General features: G+C 51.5%; 2 protein-coding genes across 11 annotated transcripts; both read left to right on the forward strand.

Annotated features, from left to right (window-relative positions):
- The first annotated feature begins 1514 nt into the window (after nt 1-1514).
- Nucleotides 1515-8713, forward strand: FASTKD5 (FAST kinase domains 5). Of its 5 annotated transcripts, none has more exons than XM_074865446.1 (2): nt 1515-1596; nt 5969-8713. In XM_074865446.1, the coding sequence occupies exon 2, from the start codon at nt 6007-6009 to the stop codon at nt 8479-8481; it is 2475 nt and encodes an 824-aa protein (XP_074721547.1). In that variant the 5' UTR covers nt 1515-1596; nt 5969-6006; the 3' UTR covers nt 8482-8713. The 5 variants fall into 5 exon arrangements, with proteins under 5 accessions (XP_074721547.1, XP_074721548.1, XP_074721549.1 ...); XM_074865447.1 differs by lacking the exon at nt 1515-1596 and adding an exon at nt 2071-2199; XM_074865448.1 differs by lacking the exon at nt 1515-1596 and adding an exon at nt 2998-3124.
- On the forward strand, nt 1515-22472 carry UBOX5 (U-box domain containing 5). Of its 6 annotated transcripts, none has more exons than XM_074865453.1 (5): nt 1515-1596; nt 12927-13023; nt 14899-16081; nt 19456-19617; nt 21562-22472. In XM_074865453.1, exons 2-5 carry the CDS (start codon nt 12970-12972, stop codon nt 21771-21773), a joined length of 1611 nt encoding a protein of 536 aa, XP_074721554.1. In that variant the 5' UTR covers nt 1515-1596; nt 12927-12969; the 3' UTR covers nt 21774-22472. The 6 variants fall into 6 exon arrangements, with proteins under 6 accessions (XP_074721554.1, XP_074721556.1, XP_074721557.1 ...); XM_074865455.1 differs by lacking the exon at nt 1515-1596 and adding an exon at nt 3093-3124; XM_074865456.1 differs by lacking the exon at nt 1515-1596 and adding an exon at nt 8061-8152.
- Nucleotides 22473-22868: the final 396 nt, after the last annotated feature.

Genomic DNA, 22868 nt, shown 5'->3' on the forward strand with positions numbered 1-22868 from the left:
TCCCAAGTCCACCAGATCCCTCAGCGCTATGTTGACCCTGAATATTCTTTTTTTTTATTGTATATAATAAATGTGCTCTTGTCTTTTGACATGCCCGTGAGGTGGAGTGATCCCCCGTGCATCCAGCGCTGCAATAAAGAATGCCCGCCTTCTAAAACTTCAAATTAAGTCTTAGGGGGTTCTTTTGAGAGTGAATTTACTGCAGCAAGCACCACCCAGGGATCAGCTCCTGCAGGCCGCGGCCCAGATCCCCGGGGCTGCTGTGAGCCTCACAACCGCTCCCCAGGTCACCCCCCCGGGGCGTGCAGCCACCGCGGCTCGGGGCGTTTCCCGGACGGGCAGCACCGAGCAGCCGAAGAACCCCCCAACCGCACCATCCTCAGGGGATCGAGTGCACCCTCAGTAAGTTTGCAGACGACACCCAGTTGGGTGGGAGTGTTGATCTGCTTGAGGATAGGGAGGCTCTGCAGAGAGACCTGGCCAGGCTGGAGCGATGGGCTGAGGCCAACTGGAGGAGTTTCAATAAGGCCAAATGCCGGGTGCTGCACTTGGGCCACAACAACCCACAGCAGTGCTACAGGCTTGGGGAGGAGTGGCTGGAGAGCTGCCAGTCAGAGAGGGACCTGGGGGGGGCTTGATAATGAGCCAGCAGTGTGCCCAGGTGGCCAAGAAGGCCAATGGTATCCTGGCTTGTATCAGCACTAGCGTGGCCAGCAGGGACAGGGAAGGGATCTTACCCCTGGACTCGGCACTGGTGAGGCCGCACCTCGATGAGTGGGTTCAGTTTTGGGCCCCTCACTCCAAAATGGCCATTGAATGACTCGAGCGTGTCCAGAGAAGGGCAACGGAGCTGGTGCAGGGTCTGGAGCACAGGTGTGATGGGGAGCGGCTGAGGGAACTGGGGGGGTTTAGTGTGGAGAAGAGGAGGCTGAGGGGAGACCTCATGGGCCTCTACAACTGCCTGAAAGGAGGGTGCAGAGAGGGGGGATGAGTCTCTTGAGCCAAGGAACCAGCGGCAGGACAAGAGGGAATGGCCTCAAGCTGCGCCAGGGCAGGGTCAGACTGGCTCTTAGGAAGGATTTCTTTGCAGAAGGGGTTGTTGGGCGTTGGAATGGGCTGCCCAGGGCAGGGGGGGAGTCCCCATCCCTGGAGGGGTTGAAGAGTCGGGTTGACCCAGCGTTGAGGGATCTGGTGGAGTTGGGAACGGTCAGTGTGAGGGTTAATGGTTGGACTGGAGGATCTCCAAGGTCCCTTCCAACCCAGACGATTCTGTGATTCTGTGATCCTCCATGGCCGCGCACCGACATGGCGGCCCCTCTTTGGGCAGCCACGTGACTCCTCCCCCCTCCACCGGCACCTGTGTCACATGACACCCGCTCCCTCATCACGTGGGGCCTGGCCGCGCCGCGCGCCGCTGGCGCCACCTGCCGGCCGCCCGCGCCGCTGCCGCCGCCGCGCGAGGCCCCGCTCGGCTGCCGTACGGCCGGAAGTGCGTCACCGTCAGGTGGCCGGAAGTCAGCGGGAGGCGACGGGGGCGGCCGGGCGGAGGGGCTGGCGGGCGGCAGGGCCAGAGCCGGCGGCGGGCGCCGGGCCCCGGTGAGTGCGAGCGGGCAGCGCGGGCTGCCACGTCCCCTTCCCCCCCTCGGCCCCTTCCCCGCGCCCTCCCCTCAGCAGCGCCGCCCCCTCAGCGGGGCAGCGGCGGGGGCGGTGCAGGCGCATGCGCGGAGCCCCCCCCCCCCCCAGTCCGGGGGCAGCGGCGGCGGGGGCTGCGCTGCCCCGTGTGCGTGTGTGTATAGGTACTGCAGATGTGTAGGCACAGCCTGTGGGGAAGGAGCGGGGCTCGGGCTTCCAGCAGGGCCCGCTGGGGGCCGGGCCTGGCGGCCGCGCCGCCACCGGTTGTGGTGGTGGTGGCCGAGCCCTTCATCGTGCCTGCTGCCTTCTGGTGCCGGCGGGGGCTTGAAAGGGAGGGAAAAAATCACAAACAAAGGAAAAAGTGACGCTTTTGCACTCTGACGTCATAATCTGTTAGGGGGTAAAAACCCCTCCTTTTCTGTTATTTTTCTCTTCATCCCAGGCACAAGTGCTAACTGTAAGCTCTTGGCTAAACCGAGCTGGTTTACCCCCAACATTGATCGGATCTGAAGTGCCTCACACGTACCGAGGAGACGCCGTCTGCCCTTTTATTATCCGTGGTGCTGGGTAGGGGGAAGCACGGGACGGGGCGGTGCGCTGCAGGGGTGGGTGGTCTCCTAGCGTGGATCCTGTGAGGGTTTTCCGGTGCTGCTGAAAATCCCTTTGAGTGTTTCAGAGGGACCAAAAGCAGGGACAGCATTTCAGGGTGCACTGATATCCCTTTTCACAGAGCTAATACTCTGAAGCGGGTGGCATCCCTCCAGGAATGTTGTTTTCCCTGGTGTTCAGCTAACGCTCAGCTGTGCAGTTGCACTCTTGGCCAAGAGCTCAGCTCTAAGTGTGACACACAGACACGTACACAAAGATGTTTCCATCCCAGAGGACCTCTGTAAAGTGCATTCGCAGCTTGCAGGGCCCAGCTCCAAAACTGGCTTTCTGGCTGGCTTTTTGGAGTCCCTGGAAGTGAAATTTCTGGAGAGACTTGCCCAGAGGTGGGAAGGAGTTTGGCTGTGTACGAACGAGAAGCACAGTGGGAGGAGGAAGGCAGGCTGATTACTCAGGGTAACGGGAAGAGAGGGAAATCAAGGAGAGGAGTTAGAAGAGAAATGCTGTAAGAAACTTCAGAAATCACAAAGATTTAGGCTGGGGGTGTGTGAAAGTCTTGGGCAAAAGGCCACGTAGAGCCAGCCTGTTTCTTTCAAAGGTGCTTGAAGTATCTCAACCCATGCCACCTTGCTCCCCTGCACGTGGTCTTCTCTTTTTTTTGCTGTGTTTAGAGCAAGGGAGGAGAGAAATATTCTCTTTACTGAATAGCTTCCCAAATGCCTTACAGCTTAACGCTAAACTACACGGATGGTATTAGCAGCCTGCGACGCTCACCTTCAGAGTTTTCAGTGTGCGAACGCTGTGACTTTGATTCTCTGTCTTTGAAGTGGGGCTGTCGTCGCCAAGAGGGGTGTTTTTGGTAACAGCAGAGTGCTGTGTTTTGTAGGTATTATCACCTTTCAAAAGCAAATAGAAGTGGTTTTAACTAAATGGCCTGTCTCTCAGTAGTGCTTGCGTGTTTCTCAACAATAGAAAAATAGAAGACATGCAAATAGAGTCAGACAAGAAAGCTTCTCGGAAAGCCTAGGCCGGATAAGCCTCCTCTTGTCCAAGATCATCTTTGCAGCTTGGACCAGCCCCTCGGAGTGTTCTCCAGGACAAGCTCTGTGAGGTACTAGAAGTGGAGATGATGCCGGAGGAGATGGGGTCTCCTCCCCCCAGCCAGGGTGCAGGTCTGAGCCTTGCCTACTTCACTGCTGCCTGTCTCCAGCCACATGAAGATGGCACCTGTCACTTGCGGCCAGTTCAGGCTGGACGTCCCAGCCAGTAGAGCCAGAAATGACATTTTCATTAAACATTTCTTTGTGCTAAACAGGAGAGCTTTGAAATCCAGCTCCTGCTTGCTGCTGCTGTTGGCTTTGTGAGGCCTGGGCTGTGCCGCAGCGTCCCAGCTCCTGGCTGGGGTTTTACTGTCCAGGTTCTGAGGGGGCTTTTCCTTTCCCCAGCTTGCAAGACAGTCAGGAGGGGGTAGAGTCTCTCCTCCCTGTCGTGATTTGACTTCTCACGCTGGAGGGGGACAGTCACAGCCTTGCAGCTGCCTGTGGGGCAGGGAGTAGCACAGCCCTAAGGGTCAGCAGAGCCTGATCTGCACCAGCAGGCTGCCTCGTGATATGCTTTGAGATACAAATAAGGTGCCTGGCAAGCTTAGTGGCTACTGAGCGTCTCACAATATTTATCAGCCGTTTACTAGTCACCTTAAAAACACATTGGCCTCTTTCTTGTACCCTCCTCCTTGTGTGGTTGTCTCCAGAAATCTTAATTTCAGTTTGCCTTCCCTGTTTTTTGCCCCAGAGCCTCCCGTTCTCTACCCAGGTTGCTTTTTTCACCTCTCCTGCTGTGGTGGCTGAGAGGGTTACTGCTCTGGCAGCTTCTCCTCACCCACCAGCTGGCAGTTGGTGCCTCCAAGCTCTGCCCGTGGAGCAGTGGATGTGAGATCTCCTTGGCTGCCTCAGTGCGAGTTGACACGGTCAGTCCCAGAGGGCTGAATTGAGCCCCTTGACTTTGCACTGGAGCAGATCGGGAGCACTCCCATGCCAACTCCGTGCTGAGATCCTGTCCTCGGACAGAAGCTGAGCCCTGACGAGACAGAGGTGAAGCTGCCTGGTGAGAGAACAGCCTGCAGAGAGCCAGATCAGAGATGTCTTGCGTGCCTTACTGCTTTTGCTGCTGGGCGAGAGTTCAGGGCGCACAAGAGACAGCCAAGGCTGCTGCAGGGAACCACCCCAGCAACAGGCAGCACCTCACATCTGGCACCAAGAGGGAGCAAAGACCGTCACTTCAACTCTCCCTGTCCTCCCTCCGTTCCCATCTCGCCCTTCCTTGAGAGGAGCTGATGCTTCGGCGTTGCGATGCAGGAATAGATTGTCTAATGGGTCATGGGAGACGGGGGGTTCTTGTACTCAAAAAACAAAAAGTCCAGCTTATATTCAGCTAGAGCTGCTTGTGATCTCCCATCCCACTGCAGCCTCCTCAGATACCCCAAAGCCACAGTGTTCAGCCCACATTTTCTTCCCCCGAGGTATCCATTTTGCTGGTGCAAAACTGAGTTTGCCTGCACCACTGGGACTTCTTGATCCAGCCCTAACCAGGAAGCCGCACATATAAGCAGAGCTCAGAGGGATTCCCATAAAGGATTTATTTCCCCCGTGTGGGGAGCACAGAAGCTAATGTGTATTGCAGTGTCTCTGCCAAGCTTTGGCTTTCCTGATTGCTTGGCGCCCTGGGGTAGTGAGGGCACAAGGGATTTTAAAGAAGTTGAAAAGGACTGGGCTAATGCATCTTTGGGGTTGGCCACACGTGGTGGGATAGGGGTGTGTTACACAGAACGCTGACCTGGTGCTTTTTTTTTAATCAGCATCTGAATCATCGTAAACAGGCTCGTTTGGCAACTTGTGCGGGCTGGCAGCACGCAGCTGAACTCCTGACAAATTTCTCATTCTCACCCTCTGTGCTGTAGCTGGTTTAGGCAGGAGTTAGGGAGGCACCAGGCATTTTTAAGCTTTCTGTACCCTAAAACTATGGGAAGCGCTCCCAAGTCTGAAGTGTAAAGCTCTGTTCCCTCTGGTTCTCAGCTCGGGATGTAGCATCTCATAATGATTTGTCTTGCTTCTCCCATACTCTTCCCCCACTTTGTTCTGGGGCCACATTTCTCCTTTCAACTAATCTTCATCTTCAGGTTATGGGCCAACTTTCACTCTGTGGACTGGTTTTGCGGAGACTTTGCTCACAGCCTCCACGTACTGTTTTCAAGCGCGAAGAGCAGTGCAACACCCTGGATATTTCAACAACTTCTCGGGTGGTGGTTGGTGTTTCATACTATGGTGACCAAAGTAGCAGAATGCTCTGTTTAAATACGTAAAAGTTCCCTGAAGCTGCAGTGCTACTGCAAAAATATGTTTTCATTGTTTAGAATGAAAAAAAAGCAGTTTGTGTCTCTTAAAAATGAAAAAGATAGGAGTTTTTTCTTAAATCCCATAGTCCCTGCCAGGTTAGGTAATGCCCAACTGCTGTGTAGCCAAACTTTGGGTGTGTCAGGTCACCTGGGTGCTTGTCTTGAACTGCTTTTGCATGAGGTGATGTTTGATAGCGGCTGCCGTACAGCTTTGCAGGGAAGCAGCTGCCCTGGCTAGGGGAAACACTGGCATCGCCTCACTTTCGGTAGCGTAAAGGATAAATTAAAGTGCTTCGTGTTAGGTGGAAGCCACTCATTCTTCGTCTGCCCTTTTTTCAGTACCTGGAAGCAATTCTGACCCCAGTAAATTGTGATCCATGGCTACAGTGCTAATATACCGAAGATTTCCAAGGCTGAGCAGGGTGACTCCATTTTCGACTACAGCCAAGTACAAGGCCAAGAGCGGAAACAGCAAAAGTGAGCAGAAAAAGGAAGACAACCCAGAAACAGCCAACACCAGAACCGAATCTGTGGCTACAATCCAGTTGCTGAATCCGCTGGACTACAGAGTATTGTATAATCCATCTGCCTATGCCAAAACCAGAGGTGCCTCCCAGCAGCATGCTGCTAGGAGCAGTGGCCAGGCTCTCGGTGACACTTTCACCAGCCCTGATACCTCACAGCTTCAACATACGTTCAGCACCGCCTCTTCTCGAGCTTTGCCACCCCTCAGAAATGCCCCACCAAAGCCCGAGTCCAAACGGCTCCTCAAGCAGACCACCTCGGCACGTCTCTCTGTGGCACAAACCAAGGAGGAAGCAGAAAAGGAAAAAAGGGAGATGCATGACTCCAAGGAGGACCCTCGCATGTTTCAGAAAGGGAGGCCTGAATACAGATCTCTCAGCTATGACAGGTTTGAGCCAGTAGAGACGCTTCCTTTAGAAGAAGGCGACTCGATTTTATGCAGTGTGGCCGTCTGCAAGGGCAGCCAGAGCCCAGGAACTATCGCGGATTATTTTCGCAAGCTGAGTCGTTTACCAGTGGAACACCACACGACGCTGGTGTCCAATCCCAGGTTTAATACACTGTGTCACTGTGCTGTCAGGAATCTCGGGTCGTTCAGCACTTCAGATCTCATCGATATTTTAAAGGCTTGTGTCCGTTTGGTTCTTCCACCCACCCACCCTCTGCTGAACGCGTGCGAGAACGAATTCTGCCGGCGGGTGTGGGACATGAACCTGGACCAGGTGCTGCTGGTGGCTGATTGCTGGCGCTGTCTGGAGCGTAGCGTGCCTTCCTACCTGAGCATTTTGTTTAGCTATGCCAATATGAACTGGAAAGACCTCACTTTGGCCAGGTTTGTTCAGCTCGTTTACATCATAGGGGAAGGCCGGAGGTCACCCACAGACTTGATGCAGAAGATAGAGAGCATGATTTTGAAGTACTTGGACTCCTTCACCTTGGAGGAGGTGGGTGCTGTCTGCTTAGGGCTCTTCAAGTCCCTCAGTGGTATCTCTGACCACGTCATGAGAAAAGTCGCAGACAGAGTCTCCCTGCAGATAGAAGACATGAGCACTTATGCTTTGGTGAACGTGCTTAAAATACTCCGTTACACTCGCATGGACCACTTACCCCTCTTGAAGGAACTTGGGAAGGTTATTCCCGCTCGGATTCCTGCGACGAACATCCAGGGCATCATGCACATCACTCTTACCTGTTCATCCCTACACTACTTTGACGAAGGCATTATGGCTGCCGTAGCCACATCTTTGCCTTCTAGGGTGACTTACTGCCGAAGCAAAGATGCTGCCAAGTTCTTGTGGTCATTTGGATGCCTGGACTATGAACCTCCAAACGAGGAGGAGTTTTACTCCAGCCTGATAGAGCAGATGTATAGAAAATTCCATGAATTTGGGAAGTTTCCAGAGCATCTCCTTACTGGTTTGCTTGGCCTGGCATTTGTCAAACGCTTCCCAGAGGAGCTGATAGACTATGCTTTGAGGGATGAGTTTGTCCGCAAAACAAGAGATAGTAAATATGAGCTCAGAAAGGACCTGTTTACCCTTAGTAAGAGCGTTGAAATTGAGTGCCCCAGCTACCAAGGGAGCCGCCTTCCACCTCAGCTTTCTCAAGAGATTACCGAGATGATTCTGAATTTTGCAGAGCAAGAAATCTATGTCAGGCATGAAATTGTGGAAGCCACATCTCTTCTCGAGAGCATGTTAGGTGGCCCTGAGTATGTGAAGAACCACATGATCCTGCCTCACACGAGATCGAGTGATCTGGAGGTTCATTTGGCCATGGATGGACATCCCATCCCTTTCAACTTCAAAGACCCTGTTGCAGATAAGAAACTAAAAGACATTGGAGTTAGTCTAACGGATGACTTACTGACTCAGCTTATAAAAGGGAGATCTAACAGCCACTCTCCTGTGGAAGTGGAAAATGAAGCCAGGCCTCGCAGTCAGGAGAGAGGGGACAAAGCACAAACGCCACACGTGGGGGATCATGCTGCGCTTTCAGGTGGAACTCTTATCACAGATTCCAGATTGCAAGTTGAGCCTAAATCAGGGCGCAGTCTTGAAACCCCCCCGTCTCTTACACTGGATCACCAGCCTCGGGGGGTGAAACTGGCTCTTCAGGTGTCCAACCGAAACCACTACTGCTACTGCTCCAAGCGGCTCTTGGGGCTGCACCGCTTGAAACGGCGGCAGCTGCAGCAGCTGGGCTACGTGGTGGTTGAGCTTCCCTTTTGGGAATGGTTTCCTCTGCTCAAACGCACGCGTTTGGAGAAACTGAGCTACCTCCATTACAAAGTGTTTGACCCAGCGCTGCTTAGCAGGGCTGGCTAGCCTGATGGCGTGCTTGCTCAGAGGCTGACACGGCCTCCCAGATGCATCTCTCTTTCTGGTTACTGGTTAAAATGGCCTCTTGAGTGTTGGTTAAGTTGGTTGCTCTGTGTGCTCAGGCTGCCTTGCTGTATTAGCCAGTTCTGCTCTGCTGACAGTCATGTGTCCCGTGCTCTCCTTTTGTGCGTAGATCCTCAAATGCTTCCATCACAAATAAAAACTACTGTCCTATTCATTTTTCTCCATGATTACTTTTTTCTCCGCCCTAAATGAAAGTGGATGGATTTGGTGACTCCGTGAGAGCAGAACTGTGATATTTGGTAGAGAATTGGAATGATTTTTAGTCATGAAGCTGACCTGGGTGCCAGGAACTCATATACATATTTCCTTACCGTTTCCATCACCACCGAGCTGGGGCTGGTGAGCATGCAGTCTGAGTTTCTCCTTTAGGAGCTGTGCATGAGCAGGACAGAGTGTGAAAGCTGAGTGGTGAGATGGAAGCTGAGGCTGAGGGTTGGGCTGCTCTGACTCTGAGACATTAATTTTGTGCTCAGCTCTCCGCAGTGCCTGGCAGAGAGGATTTGACCCTGTTGATAACGTCTGCCACCAAATGGGGCCAACAGATCCACCTCGATGTGATTCCCCTGCCTGGGTGACAATGAGTCCTGTGCAAACTAGAATGCAAACTCTAGCTGTGCGGAGCATCTGCTCTGGAGGCTGCTGTTTTCACCCTCCGTCACATGGCTCACCGTGTTATTTTCTTGCTCGGGATGTGGTGCAGTGTCTGATTTCTGCACATTTCTGCCATTCTGAGGACAGAGTGGCTGGCTTCTTCCTGAGCTTTCCAGAGGTGGTTCTTTCCGAGAGGAGAGACATTTCCTGAGGTGCACAGGGCAGGCTCTACATCTGACCAGAGCTGAAGGGATTTTTTCACAGGGAGCAGCAGAAACTCTCATTCCCACTGCAAAAGCAGCCGAGCTGTTCTCACTATTTTGCAGTCCAGCGTTTCAAGGCGTACTGAGGTGGAGAATGGGGAAGAGAGGTGGCAGTAAGCAGGTTGCTGTCCCAAGAACATACTGTATATTATCTCATTTTGGCTGCCTGCTTTAAATTATCTGGGCTGGGTTTTTTCCCTCTCCCTTAAATACTCAGCATTATGAAGCCCCGTAGTTCATTGTCAACTGTTCACGTTCGTTATTGCAGTAGCTCTCTAGTCTTACGTAGGACACCAGGAAAGCACTTCGAGACTAGCTCCAAAAAGCCTGGGTTTAAATTACTGGTCCAAGACCAGAGAGGATCGTGCTGGCGTAGAGAAGTAGAGAGTACAGTCCTTCAGGTCTGCATTTCACCGCCTCAGTCAGAAGATCTTTGTTCACCTTGGGGAAGTCACGCACTCGAGAGAGACATTTGTGTGACATCCTGATGGCACTTCATAGTCTTTGAGTCTTTTGTGATCTTCGAGTCGTTTGTTTTGACAAGTAATGACTTTAGTAATGCACTTCTGTGGGTGTTGTATTTTTAAACTGTTCGTAAATTCAGAACCTCCTTCGTGCCACAACCACGTGAGTTGCACGGGAGACCTCCACACAAGTTTGGGGCATAATGGCAGCAGTAGCCATAGGAAGCCACATCTGCTGCCCTGTCCCATTCTTTTTCCAGAGGTTTTTACAGTCTGGATTTCCCAAGCTCTTGCTTCAGACCAGGCTCATTGCTAGAAGGGTCTTGGGCTCACTGTCCCCATCTGATCCTGGTGGCTCCTCTGATCTGTTCCTCTCGCCTGCTTTTTGCCTGTCCCTGCTGATTCTTGTTCCCAGCCTGCATCTCTGGCCTCAGCCAGCCCCTTTACTTTCCTATCACTGTGTCCAGCCAGTTCTTGCTTTCCTTCTTTACACAGAAGCTTAGTCCTAATCTCATTCCAGTTTCTCATTTAATCTGTCCCTCATCCCCACTGTCTGTCTTCTGAGTTGTGTTTTCATGGGAAGAGTAGAAAAACCACAGCCATGGGTAAAAGCAACTCAGGGATCAACTTTTGCTGTGAAGCAAGTGTAGCAGAGCTTTTCAGAAGAAGGGAGAGCAGTGACTTGGACATGCAGAATAATGCATTTTCTTACAGAGAAGTTGAACCTGGAAAAATTAGCCTGAGTTGAAGTCTGTCAGGGTCACAAACAGGTAGGAGAAAATCCTATAAAATATACCGATATTAGATAGATATATATATTAGATACATAGCTCCTCGTGCCACAGAACAAGGAGCAACTGAATTGAAAGCAAGTTTAGTGGGAGAATAAATTGTTTGTAATTAACCAGAGCTAATTGTCACAGACCATTAAAAGCATGGTAGAAAAGGATGAAGGTTTAGGACGCAACCTCACTAACAGCCTTAAGCTTGGAAGAAGAGGTGAGTCTGTTCTGAGCTTGCACCCATCCGTGATTTGCCTAACACAAGGCAGCACTAGGAAAGAGGAGGTTGCATGACTGCAAGATCCATGGGAGCATTTGGCATCTGCTGTGGGCAGGATCTCGACAGACAGCGACTCGTGAGAAGTGAGTTCTGAAAGCGATGAGTTTGCAGGGATGCAGAGGTGAAGGTGCCTCTCCCCGTCATTCAGGGAAGGTCTCACTGAGACTTGCTGAATGTGAGTGCACCAGTCTGGTCAGATCGGAACAGAGAAGTCTTCAGCCCAAGAAAGAGACGTGAGGAGAAATAGGACAGAGGGTGAACCGTGAGTCATTCCAAGAAAAGGGAGCGGAGAGTGTTGATTTGCCATTTTTCTTAGTGCCAGCTCTGAGGGTCAAGCTAATTTACCAGCCACAGGTTCAAAATGAACCAAAAAGAGTAGTTTTGTCGCACAGCCTGTAGTTAAATCGCCAATCTCACTCCCACAAGATGTGGGTGCCAAAAGTCAGACCAGTTTAAAAGCCTGTTTGAACAGTCCCTCACTGGCAGCCCTGTACTGGAAGCCTCTCAGGTTCGGAAAGACAGGAAAGTTATATTGGAGGAGCGTTGGTTTCTGCTTGCCCTGTTCCTATGTTCCCTGTTGAGGAGCAGGAATTGCTCCTGATGCTGTCAGACCAAATATTGGGCTGGAAGGGGTGCTTGTCTGGCCCGCTGCACCTTCTCTTAGCTTCACCCCTGCTTGGGCCAAGCATTGACATTATAACCTTGAAGCTCTGCTTCTCTGCAGGCTCGGCTTCTGTTTTGTTGATTTTTATATGTGGGCTTTGTACCTCGGATACCACATTTCTCATTTCAGACTGTTGCACAGACCGGCCTGCACCCGCAGGCTTAGCAGGCAGGCAAGGCGAGCTGGTAACGCTCTGCATTTCAGTGGCTGCACCAGCGTGGCCCCAGAATTCCCATTTCATTTCAGCTGAACTAACAGTTTCAGTTGAAAAATCATTAAAGGGCTGCTGGTTCTTTAAGAAAGCAACAGGCTCCTAATTTGCAAGGTTGCCCAAAGCAATGGCGTATTAAAACTAAGGTTAACATAAGGTTAAAACTCTTACCTCGCAGATAATTTTATTCTTAAAAGGGATCTGATATAACCAATTCGAGTCGCCTTTTTTTCAGTGGAAAAGAAGGTGTGTTCACTTGAGTTTCTTTAATGAACATTGTCAGAACGCTCAGCAGACACATATAATCTTCCTCGGAGCTATCAAATGCCCTCTGCTCCCTCAGAGCTATTAAACACCGATTATTAATATTTGTGTTTAATCTCAGCTTACATCTGAGGCTCCCAACGCCCTCAAGAAACGTTTCTCTTCACGGCAGCGGCGTGTTAGTGCTGACTGGTGTTACCCTTGTCCCGAGAGGCCCCGTCCAAGCTTGTCGTGTTGGGTGTTGTCCAAGAGCACAGGCAGGTTCTGTCTCAAACTGCTGAAGGCAGCAGATAGATGTGGCATGGAGTGGGGGTGGGGGGTGGAAACTGGGCACGGAGACAAAACAGGCAGTTCAAGGCCGCACGGTGGGGATGGACACCGGCTCTTTCTGCCCCACAGCAGTGAGGGGCTGCGTGCCCCGGTCAGGTCACGGAGCAGCCCGTGTCCTCCAGGGCCGACTGAGGCCACTGGGAGCTCACACCGATTCCTCTGACAACCTCATGGCGTAGTTGATGCTTTACCATATCTACAAAACCTCCCGCATCGTTGATAAACTTTCAGATCTGATTGCTAGTCTATCCGTAAGTAAGACTTTTTTAGTTAAAAAATAGACATTTTCTCTTTGATGTTTCTCCAGGGGTTCACTAATTAATACAATTTTTTCTCTTGATCCCATCCCTCCACCAGTCATATGGGTTTATATTGGCTTCACCTCCTGGACTCAGATCTGAGCTGCGTTTTAGGAACTACCGAGCTTGTAATTCATACAGGCTCCAAGACACGAAAACCTTTCACTGTTCATTCGTATTCACTTTCTTTATTTTCCTTTTTTTTTTTTTTTCCACAAGCTGAATCTGATGCTCAGAAAGTGAGCTTTCTCCAACTGCCAAGATGGTAATAAACGTCTGTCTCCCACAGTTCAAGCCAAGAATTCACTGCAACAAGGTAAAATAATGATGGGGGTGGGGGGGTAGGGAGATGGAGGGGTGGAGGGGTTGGGTGGAAGTGCCATGCTGGGCTGGCTGGGGCTGGGGAGGGCTTGTTCGGTGCTCATCTGTGATAATTAGCAGTGTTTCTGGAAGACTGATTTTTGGCTGGCCATGCCAGGCTTTCCTGAGAAAACAAAGCAAAGGCAACTCACAGCAAACTCCCGTCATTTTGTGTGGTCTGGCTGGTTCAGAGAGGGATTTTAACATGGGAGGCTCTGTATGTCCACTGGCAGCAGAAGCATTAAAGACAGATGCAGGTAAAGTGTAGGCTCTTCAGTCTGCAGAGCTGAGAGCATTTTTATCAATTAAAATGCTTTTCCAGTGATGTGGGAGGGTTGTGATTTGGGTGGTTTTGCTCACAGCTTTCTCTTCCAAGCTCACCAGTCTCCTGTCATTCCCAGCAAGGAGGTTCTGTGAATTGATGTGGGGAATCTGTCCTCCTGGACCCCCTTCCCCTTTTGTGCTTCGGTCTTGAGAGAGTCCCTCATGTGTGACCACTAAGAGAACCTGTGTCTGGGTGCTTGGGATCTGCAGCTCACTTGAAGATAAAGTGGAGCTGAAGGCTGAGTACTTTGAAAAATCAGTATTGAGAGATTTCCCAGAAGTTACTCTTCAGACTTTGCTTTGTCCTGTCTATGCTTTGGCCAATGTCTGCCAGGTAGTGTTAGAACACCGTATAACCTCGTGTGACTGCTCTGATGTGGCACACACTACTTCTTGGAGGGAAGAAGCCCTAATTTTGCAGGATCTTGTAACAAGACAGTGTTATGTGCTTACAGGTGTGTGTGCTTTGACTTGAGATACCTTTTTCTCTGCCATATTACAGCTTTCCCTTTGTCCAGTAGAATGCACAGCTCTTGACAATGTTTGCTGAAATTACAAGTACTCATGTTTTCACTCAGCATCATCAGAATCTCTTAGAAACTAACTCGGTTTTAATTCAAAGCCATTTTTTAATTGTAAGTCTCCCCACTGACTCACGCCCCAAAATCCAAGACAACCTTGGATTTGTAAGTATTATGCTGTAAAAACAGCAGTAGAGGTGTGACCGTCCATCACACCAACTGAGGTTTGGTGTGACTGTTGTGATCAGGAGGGTGTGGAGTGACCAGATTAAGCAGGTGGAATAACTAGATATTCCTTGCTGTTATTTGTTCCTTTAGCAAGTGCTGCAGACTTTCTAAGCCTCAGTGCTTCCAGGAGAAGGAATGGGTAGAGCCAGTCTGCCCAGGAGCAGACCAGAGGGTGGGATTGCATCTTCTGGGAGACATGGGATGGGGCCCAGCCTGGTTAGACGCATCTCCCGCAGGGATGGCTAGGGTTGATCCCAGGGCAGGACAAGGCAGTCGGCTAACTGAGCTCCAGATTTCTCTGGGATCCTGTAACTGCGTGATTCCGAGTACGCGTCCAAGTGGCAGGATAAGCTGACAATGTTTCACTGCTGCTGAAGGAGAGGAGACTCCCATCTCCTCCACGCACACACGCTCTGCTCCCAGCCACGCTCTCCCACTTGATTTAGTTCGCTGACCCGGCCAAAACCACAAACCATCCATAATTTTTCACTCTTTTAGCAGTTAAATCAGCTCTGCAAATGGCTGGCCAGGTAACAGAGGGGGCACAGAAGAGCGGATGGGACTGCGTGGCTGGAGGAGCGGGGAGTGGGTCTGTTCTGCCCAGCAGCAGGGATCTCCTGGGTTGCCTCAGCTGCACGTGAAACCATGGTCTTGGTTCCTAGTTGATGTCATCTTGTGAATCTGCATAAGTGCTTGTGAAATTAGTTTCCTTTTATCTTCTTGCTTCAAATTAAATCCCGTTTTCTCCTGAAACACAGATTTCTGCTGATGGTTACGAAGTGGAGAATCTGATCTCTGAAGACCTTGCCAGGAGAAATCGTGGTTTCCGCAGCGAATACTTCATCAAACCTCCAGTCCACGTCACGATCTCTTTTCCCTTCAACATTGAGATCTGCAGGATTAATATTGACATCTCATCCGGGGGATACCAAACCTTCTCCGGGCTTGAAGTTCACACCTCTACCTCATGCAATAAAACCTCTTGGCAGAGCCCTGAGGGTCAGTTCTCAGGTCTGGCCGGTCAGCCTGTGTCAGACAAAGACACTTTCACATTGGTGGGCAAAGCTGTCTTAAAAAATCAAAGCAAAGTGACGTTCGGCCACAGAGGCTTCAAGCCGAGGCCTCCCTTCCATCAGATGGAAAACGTCTTCTCCTACCCTGGCTCTGCATCTCAAGACCTCTGGAACAAAGGGCCCGCCTCGCTGAGCAATGTGTCGCACTTAAAAATCTGCATCACCCACGTGGCCGGAGGCGGCTTGCCTTGCATTAAGAGGCTGGAGGTGTGGGGACAACCTGCCAAATCGTGCCCACAGGAGGTGATCGAGGGTGTCTTTCAGGTGGCCTCCCAGTTCTTCGCCCAGGATGTGGGCAGCCTCAAGCCAGAGCTTTGGACGCCGATGGAGAGCGACTGCGTGCCCTTCAGTGCTAACGACAGCGAGCAGCAGACCCTCCGCAAGCTGGTGGATGTTGTCCAAGATATCCCTGAAGAATTCCTAGACCCCATCACTCTGGAGATCATGACCTTCCCCATGCTCCTGCCCTCTGGGAAGGTGATCGACCAGACCACCTTGGAAAAATGCAACCGGAGTGAGGCGTCTTGGGGCAGGGTACCCAGCGATCCTTTCACTGGGGTGGCCTTCAGCCAGCACTCGCAGCCCCTACCTCACCCGACCCTCAAGGCCAGGATAGACCACTTCCTCTTACAGCACAGCATCCCCGGCACCAACCTGCTCGGAAGGGCTCATGCCTCGGAAATGCTCGTACCTTCTTCCATAACAATGTCTTCTCTGAAAAGGAAAATGGACTGTATGGATCAGAGCTCTGTGCAGCCACCTTATTTTTCTTCTACAAACTTACTTGTCACGTCTACCTCAGAGAACAGTGCTAAAAAAATGAAAACTGACAATGACTCGCATTTGATCCAAATGGACTGTTCGACAGGTATCGTGGCTCCCTAAGTCACTTGTGTTTCTTGAGTGTCTTGACAGCCCAGGGCCAGGTTTTTAAGCCGGGAGGCTCCAGTACGGATTCCCATCCTGCCTCTAGAAAGCTTTAAGGCCATTGTATTTTGCTGTTGCTAGATGTCATGGAAATCAGGTCATCATCTCGGTCAGCTCCCCTCTCCTCAGCACAACCTTCCATCCCCAGATGGGCTTTGTTCCCATTTTGTTTCATTTTTTCCTCATCTCTAGGCTCATCGTTCTGATCGTGCAACCTGTGCAGACCGTTTCACAACCCTCTTGTTTGCTCAGGTCGCTGTGTTTCCCTTTCAGTTTGTATTTCCTTTCTCCTCCTTGCTTTCAAGCCACTGCCTGTGTGGAGATAATGTTTTTCTCACAGTGTGCTGGTTTGAAGTTTCTTTATCATGGGTGATTTATCATCGCAGCCATCTGATATGTTCTTGCATCAGCGAGAAAATACGCAACAGCAGGAAAAAAAAAATGTCTGGTGATGCAGTGGGGATGGCACGGGGAGTCCTGGCTGGTGTGGATCTTCTCACAAGGAGTGAGGTGGGGAGGAAAGCAGGAACAGGGCACTAATCCTGCTCACAGATTTCCCTGGCCAGGCACTGCCAGCGTGGGCTCTCAGTGCAGCTGGTTCCCTGCGCACTCAGCGTCACTGCGCAGGTTGTGTCCCTGGGACACACTGGCTCTTTACCCTCTCACGGGGCTGCTCTTGCTGTGGCAGAGGCTGAGCTTGGGGAGTGTGTTGCTGCACGGCCTCCGGGCTACGCTCATCTGGAACAAACAGCATCAAGGGAATTGCAGGCAGTGCTGCCTTCAGAGCAGGGAGGAGAAGACAGCACAGGCTGTGAGAGACTCGCACAGGATTTGCAGTTAAGGCAGAAAACCAGGTAGAGACATTAGATAAGGGATGTGACTTGTGTCTACATGGGAAAGAAATGGGCACTGGTTTCCTTTTAGCCTTGCGTTTCTCAGCAATCTCATAGCAGCGCCGCTGCACGTGAGCTCCAGCAGGCAGAAAAACAGTCCAGACCTGCAACCCTGAGATAAATTTTTGGTTCAGTTTTGGGCCCCTCACTCCAAAAAGGCCGTTGAATGACTCGAGCGTGTCCAGAGAAGGAGCTGGTGCAGGGTCTGGAGCACAGGTGTGATGGGGAGCGGCTGAGGGAACTGGGGGGGTTTAGTCTGGAGAAGAGGAGGCTGAGGGGAGACCTCATGGCCCTCTACAACTCCCTGAAAGGAGGGTGCAGAGAGGGGGGATGAGTCTCTTGAGCCAAGGAACCAGCGCCAGGCCAAGAGGGAATGGCCTCAAGCTGCGCCAGGGCAGGATCAGACTGGCTCTTAGGAAGGATTTCTTTGCAGAAGGGGTTGTTGGGCGTTGGAATGGGCTGCCCAGGGCAGGGGGGGAGTCCCCATCCCTGGAGGGGTTGAAGAGTCGGGTTGACCCAGCATTGAGGGATCTGGTGGAGTTGGGAATGGTCAGTGTGAGGTTAATGGTTGGACTGGAGGATCTTCAAGGTCTTTTCCAACCGTGATGATGATTCTGTGAAATTACCTGAAAAGCTGAGTGCTTTCCCCCACCTCGGTCCCCAGCCATGCCACAGCTCCTGTCCAGGCGGCGCAGACAGACCTTGGGATCCACGGAGCGCTGGGAGCAGGAGAGTGGGATATTCTGTAGGTGCAGCAGCATTCACGTGCTGGGGTGGGCAGGAGTGGTGAGGAGACATCGGTCTTTAGAAAGCAAAGGTGATCTGTGTTTAAATACCAAGGAGATTCACACCTCCCTCCCCAAAATGTTTGCTCTTTGTGGTTTGTTCTCTAATGACTAGTACCTTCAGCCTCCAGTCCGTGGAGAAGAGTGTGGCTCGCAGGCTCCTTGTGACTCTTTTGCCCAAATCTGCATGTATTTTGCCATATTTATTTTCTCCCTTGTTGGCACAGGAATTCCTGAAACGTATCGGAGTTGCTGGCAGCGCAACCATTCTGTGGATATAACTGTAGTGCACACAGCAACACTTATATCTTCGCTCTGGTATCGTTAAACTGAGTTACTGCTTTAGGTAATAATCCCACTGGAGGAGGAAGGTAAATTTAAGCTGGGAACTGGGAAAGAGATGTCTTTAGCAATCTTTATTTAGATTTAGAGGCGCTTGAAGAGAGCAGCCGTGTGTGAGGCTGTTGCAAACAGCCTGGTTTGAGTAGGATTGTATAAATACACGGTGCGTGGGTATCTTCTGGCCACCTAAGGGCTCTCTCTCTAGGCAGGTAAGTCGAGTTTTCTTGTGTCTGTAAAGGTGGCCCACAGCTTCTGACTACTGTTAACGCCTGCTTGTACCTGTCACTCCCTTCACCTTTCTCCAAAATTGCCCAAAAGTAGTTTTGAGGAAACAGTTGGTTGTTTGATTTTAAACAAATTCTTTAAAGACTTGACTGAAAATAATTGCTGTTTGGTGGTACTAGAAAGAGGAGGAAGAAGTCAGACTGCATATTTCCACTCTGGTCTCTCAGTCTAGAGCTCATTCCATGTTTTAGGAGGACTCATTAGTTAGTTTTATTGCGGAAGCGTGTAACAGCTCCCGCTGGGGATGTGCCCCAGCCCCCCCAGAGCAGGGACTGCCCTGCCGGGGTCCTGGAGCTCCTGGGGGAGCCGTGCCCATACGTAAATAAAAGCACAGTGCTCGGCCCAGGGAGCTCATGCTTCAGTATTTCATCAGCCTTGATTGCTGTAGCAAATGTGCATCACTAATTCAAAGGTCTTCCTTTGGGAGATGGATTTAACAGAATTAGTGATGCAGACAACATTCTCTTAATGCATAGTCTTAATTAACGCCTTTGGTATCGCACAGGACAAAATGCTGCAGGGAAGGGTCCTACCCTGTGCCTTTGGCTTTATCCCTTGACTCAGAACTGGGACAGAGGGAAAAAAATAAGTCCCCCAGATTTTGTTAGGGGCTTAAATGTTCTCAGTTACCTGCACAAAGCAAGCCTGGGAGCACTGGGCTGGGACTCTTAGTGGAGCGGGCTGAGGGAGAGAAGTGAATTTTCTGGATTATTTGGTGTTTTGCCCTTTTCAAACCTGCAGATACAAGCCAGCACCTGAATGTTCATTGGCACTGGGGCATGACATGCACGTCTGACAGTATCCCTAGGACTTTTCATCTTTAGGACCCAAAGGAGATGAGGCACTGCATCCCTATCCTGGCACCTCAGTGGGGAAAAGAGACCTGTCAAGGGAACAAAAAACTCCTAAAATCCCGAGCGTTGTCCCAAAGGTTCAGAGGCAAAGCAGCGTTTTTGTTGGGTATTGTTTTTCCTGGCATCCTCTTCTTGAGCTTGTGCTTCTCTTTGCAGATCCGGTCTCTCACGAACAAAAACTATCGGAGAGTTTGGACAGTGCCTTGAACTCGGCGCTCAGCTCGATGCCCTCATTTACGGCCAAGCTGATGAAAAGCCAGCAGCAGGCGCAGAGCGAGGGAGGCTGCAGCAGTTCCTGGAGCGTGGGCACCCTCCTTGGTAAGCTACAAGCACCTCTGGTTCGGCTTGGGAGCGAGAGAGGAGAGGAGAACTGGGACTGGGTTAACAGGGAGGGTTATGCTGTGGCACAGCATCTTTCTATGCCTCTTCAGACCCCAAAATATTATATATTCAATATAAAAATATTATATTGTCTCCCAGCAAGCTTTACTTAGCAATCCTGAACTACTGCTTTTTTATCTCAGCAGTTTTAATGGTTTATTCTCTCAGTGAGGCAGGTTAGACCTTGCTGACCCCCAGAAAGTGGGGTGTGTTGTCCACGTCCACAGTCAGAGCACGCTTGAGCATGATCCTATGATTTGCCAGCGTTGGCTGTCGCTTGTCTGCGCTGCCCAAGGACCGTCCTGGATGGGTTGTGCTGGGACACGGTGCTCAGCCCAGCCTGCACCAGGTTAGTTCAGACTCAGAGCTCGCCCTGCATCGAGGCTTTGGCTGTTCCCGGAGCTTTGTGATTGGGCTGAGTGGCTTAAATGGTGCCCGTTGGCTGCACAGAGCAAGCTGGGGTGTTGCCACGTGGATGGGGAATGAGTCTGGTGTGGAGATGCAGCTGGAAAGGAGTAAATCAGGCAAATACCACATCACATGCTGACCCTTAATAGGAACAGGTAACAGTGGCAACGTCACAGGCCGAGCAGCCATGTGTGTGCCCAGAATCCCATCGGGTTTGAATATATATATAGGCCAGGCTGTTGGGTCCTCACAGTTTTCATCCCACCTGATGCTAATCCAGCTGCGTCCGCATTCCCAAAATTATTTCTTTGGGGTGCAACAAAGCATTGAACCATCATATATCCGTCCTCAGGCTGATGCCCGAACTGCTGGCCTGCTCCTCTTCTTCCCCTGTGTTCAGTTTTGGGCCCCTCACTCCAAAATGGCCATTGAATGACTCGAGCGTGTCCAGAGAAGGGCAACGGAGCTGGTGCAGGGTCTGGAGCACAGGTGTGATGGGGAGCGGCTGAGGGAACTGGGGGGGTTTAGTCTGGAGCAGAGGAGGCTGAGGGGAGACCTCATGGCCCTCTACAACTCCCTGAAAGGAGAGTGCAGAGAGGGGGGATGAGTCTCTTGAGCCAAGGAACCAGCGCCAGGACGAGAGGGAATGGCCTCAAGCTGCGCCAGGGCAGGGTCAGACTGGCTCTTAGGAAGGATTTCTTTGCAGAAGGGGTTGTTGGGCGTTGGAATGGGCTGCCCAGGGCAGGGGGGGAGTCCCCATCCCTGGAGGGGTTGAAGAGTCGGGTTGACCCAGCGCTGAGGGATCTGGTGGAGTTGAGAACTGTCAGTGTGAGGTTCATGGTTGGACTGGAGGATCTTCAGGGTCTTTTCCAACCTTGATGATTCTGTGAAATTCCCCTGAGTGAGGATCTGCCCGCTCATGGCAGAGAAGAGGGTTCAGAGGGACCAAGTGACCCTGAGAACAGGTGGGGGCTGTGCAGTCCCAGTGGCTCTGTCTCTCTCTCTCTCTCTCTTGGAATAGCTTTTGCTGTTGCACAGTGACATTAAGCTATTAAGCTTTTTCCTGTCCCCTTTAAAATTGCTGCTGTTTAAGAGTTGACTGAGTAGCCCTTGATAGGTGGTGTGTGACAGGAATGCAAAGTGATACCTAAAGCGTTTCGCTCGGGAATCGGTGGGTTTAATCCGAGCGTTGGAAGAGCGGAAGGGAGGCTGATTTAGTCTCAGCAAAAGTGAAAAGCCCTTTACAGTCATCTGTCCTCAATTAAAAGCCTGATGGTGCAAATGCTGACGTGATCCAGCCAGCTCTGAGCGCAGCCTGCCCTAGAAGCTGGGCCCTTCCCTTTCTTTATGGTAGTGACAGAGAAAAGGGGCCGCGGGCCTGAGCCACAAGTGCTCATAGGATCAGGTACATGAGGGGTGGCACAGCGTGGCCTTGTCACCCCCCCAGAGCCGCTTCTCCTGTCGCCTTTGCAGAGCACGGCAGGAGCAGCCAGACCCAAGGATGCACTTCCTGTGGCAAAACCTTCTCTTCTTATTTCAAAACGGAGCCCGTTTACCAGCTTCCCTGCGGCCACCTGGTGTGTCGCCCGTGCTTGGCCGAGAAGCAGAAGTCCCTGTCGTCGATACCGTGCGGGAGTTGTAAACGGTCAGCTGCCACCCAGGACGTCAGGAGGGTGCACTTCTGAGGCAGCGCCTGCCGCGGCCTCGCCGGGAGGACGAGAGCAAGGGGCTGCTGCTGTTCCCTGGGTCCGTCTCGATCCGTAGGAGGACGAAGGCCTTCGGAGAGCTGGCCAAGAAGAGCGCCCGTGATGGCGGAGAGGACTTGGTCTTCTTGTGCTTACAGAGTAGTGGGGGGTGGGGGGTTAGAGCATCGCGCCAGAGCAAAGCGATCTGAGGATAATAAAAGCCATAGCTTCTTTAACAAGGAATATGTATTTATACAGAACTGATTTCCACCTGTCGCACCCGCCCTCTTACCACCATCCCAGTGGCTCAGTGGTTTAGCATAGGTGCCTTTTGGACTGTGAGTTTAGCTTCCCCGTGAGTTAAAACCATTTATACATATTTGACGAGCAGCCGTTCGGTCGTGGACCAGGCGAAGTCCTTGTGATTGACAACATGCGAGCTACCTGACCTCTCCCCTTCCCCGCCTCGCTCCCCTCCTCCCCGCGGGAGCACGTTCACCCTGGAGTCCAGCAAGTCACGAAGAGAGGCCGTGGTTAATGCGTGAGTAACCGGCAGCGATCTCATCCTGCTCGTACGAACTCGTGTAGAAAAGCCATCGCATTACACCAAACGTCACTCTCGGTTGATATCGTGTGACTGGACCAGCTCCCGTCTGGCTGATAGACATTTAAGCCTTAATAAAATGATGTTTAAAGTCAGGTTCTCTTTCTGACTCGTAATTGGTCTCATTGTGCGTCTTAATGATTCCGTGGAGTGAATCTCTTTGCAGAATGCTGAATAAATGGGCGGAAAAAGCTTAAGTTGACACAAAGGATCAGCAGAACCGAGGCGTTACCGCAGCAGCTGCGTGGAATTCTGTGATTCTGTGATTCTGTGACCGTCACAGGGTTGAGACTCAGATCCCTAAACCCGAGGAGGTCTGGTCTTCAAAGAGCTCTTCAGGAAAAAACCAGGAGGAAAATCACTCGGATACGTTCTGTCTCCAGCGTGTGGATGTGCCGAGGGTGAGGTGACAGCAGAGGGTTTTGTCACCTGTATAACCCCCTGCTGTCGCCACTTAATTGGTAATTTCCCTCTGCGGAGCAGACATTACT

Source organism: Strix uralensis, chromosome 4, assembly GCF_047716275.1.
Source record: "Strix uralensis isolate ZFMK-TIS-50842 chromosome 4, bStrUra1, whole genome shotgun sequence".
NCBI classification, from domain to species: Eukaryota; Metazoa; Chordata; class Aves; order Strigiformes; family Strigidae; genus Strix; species Strix uralensis.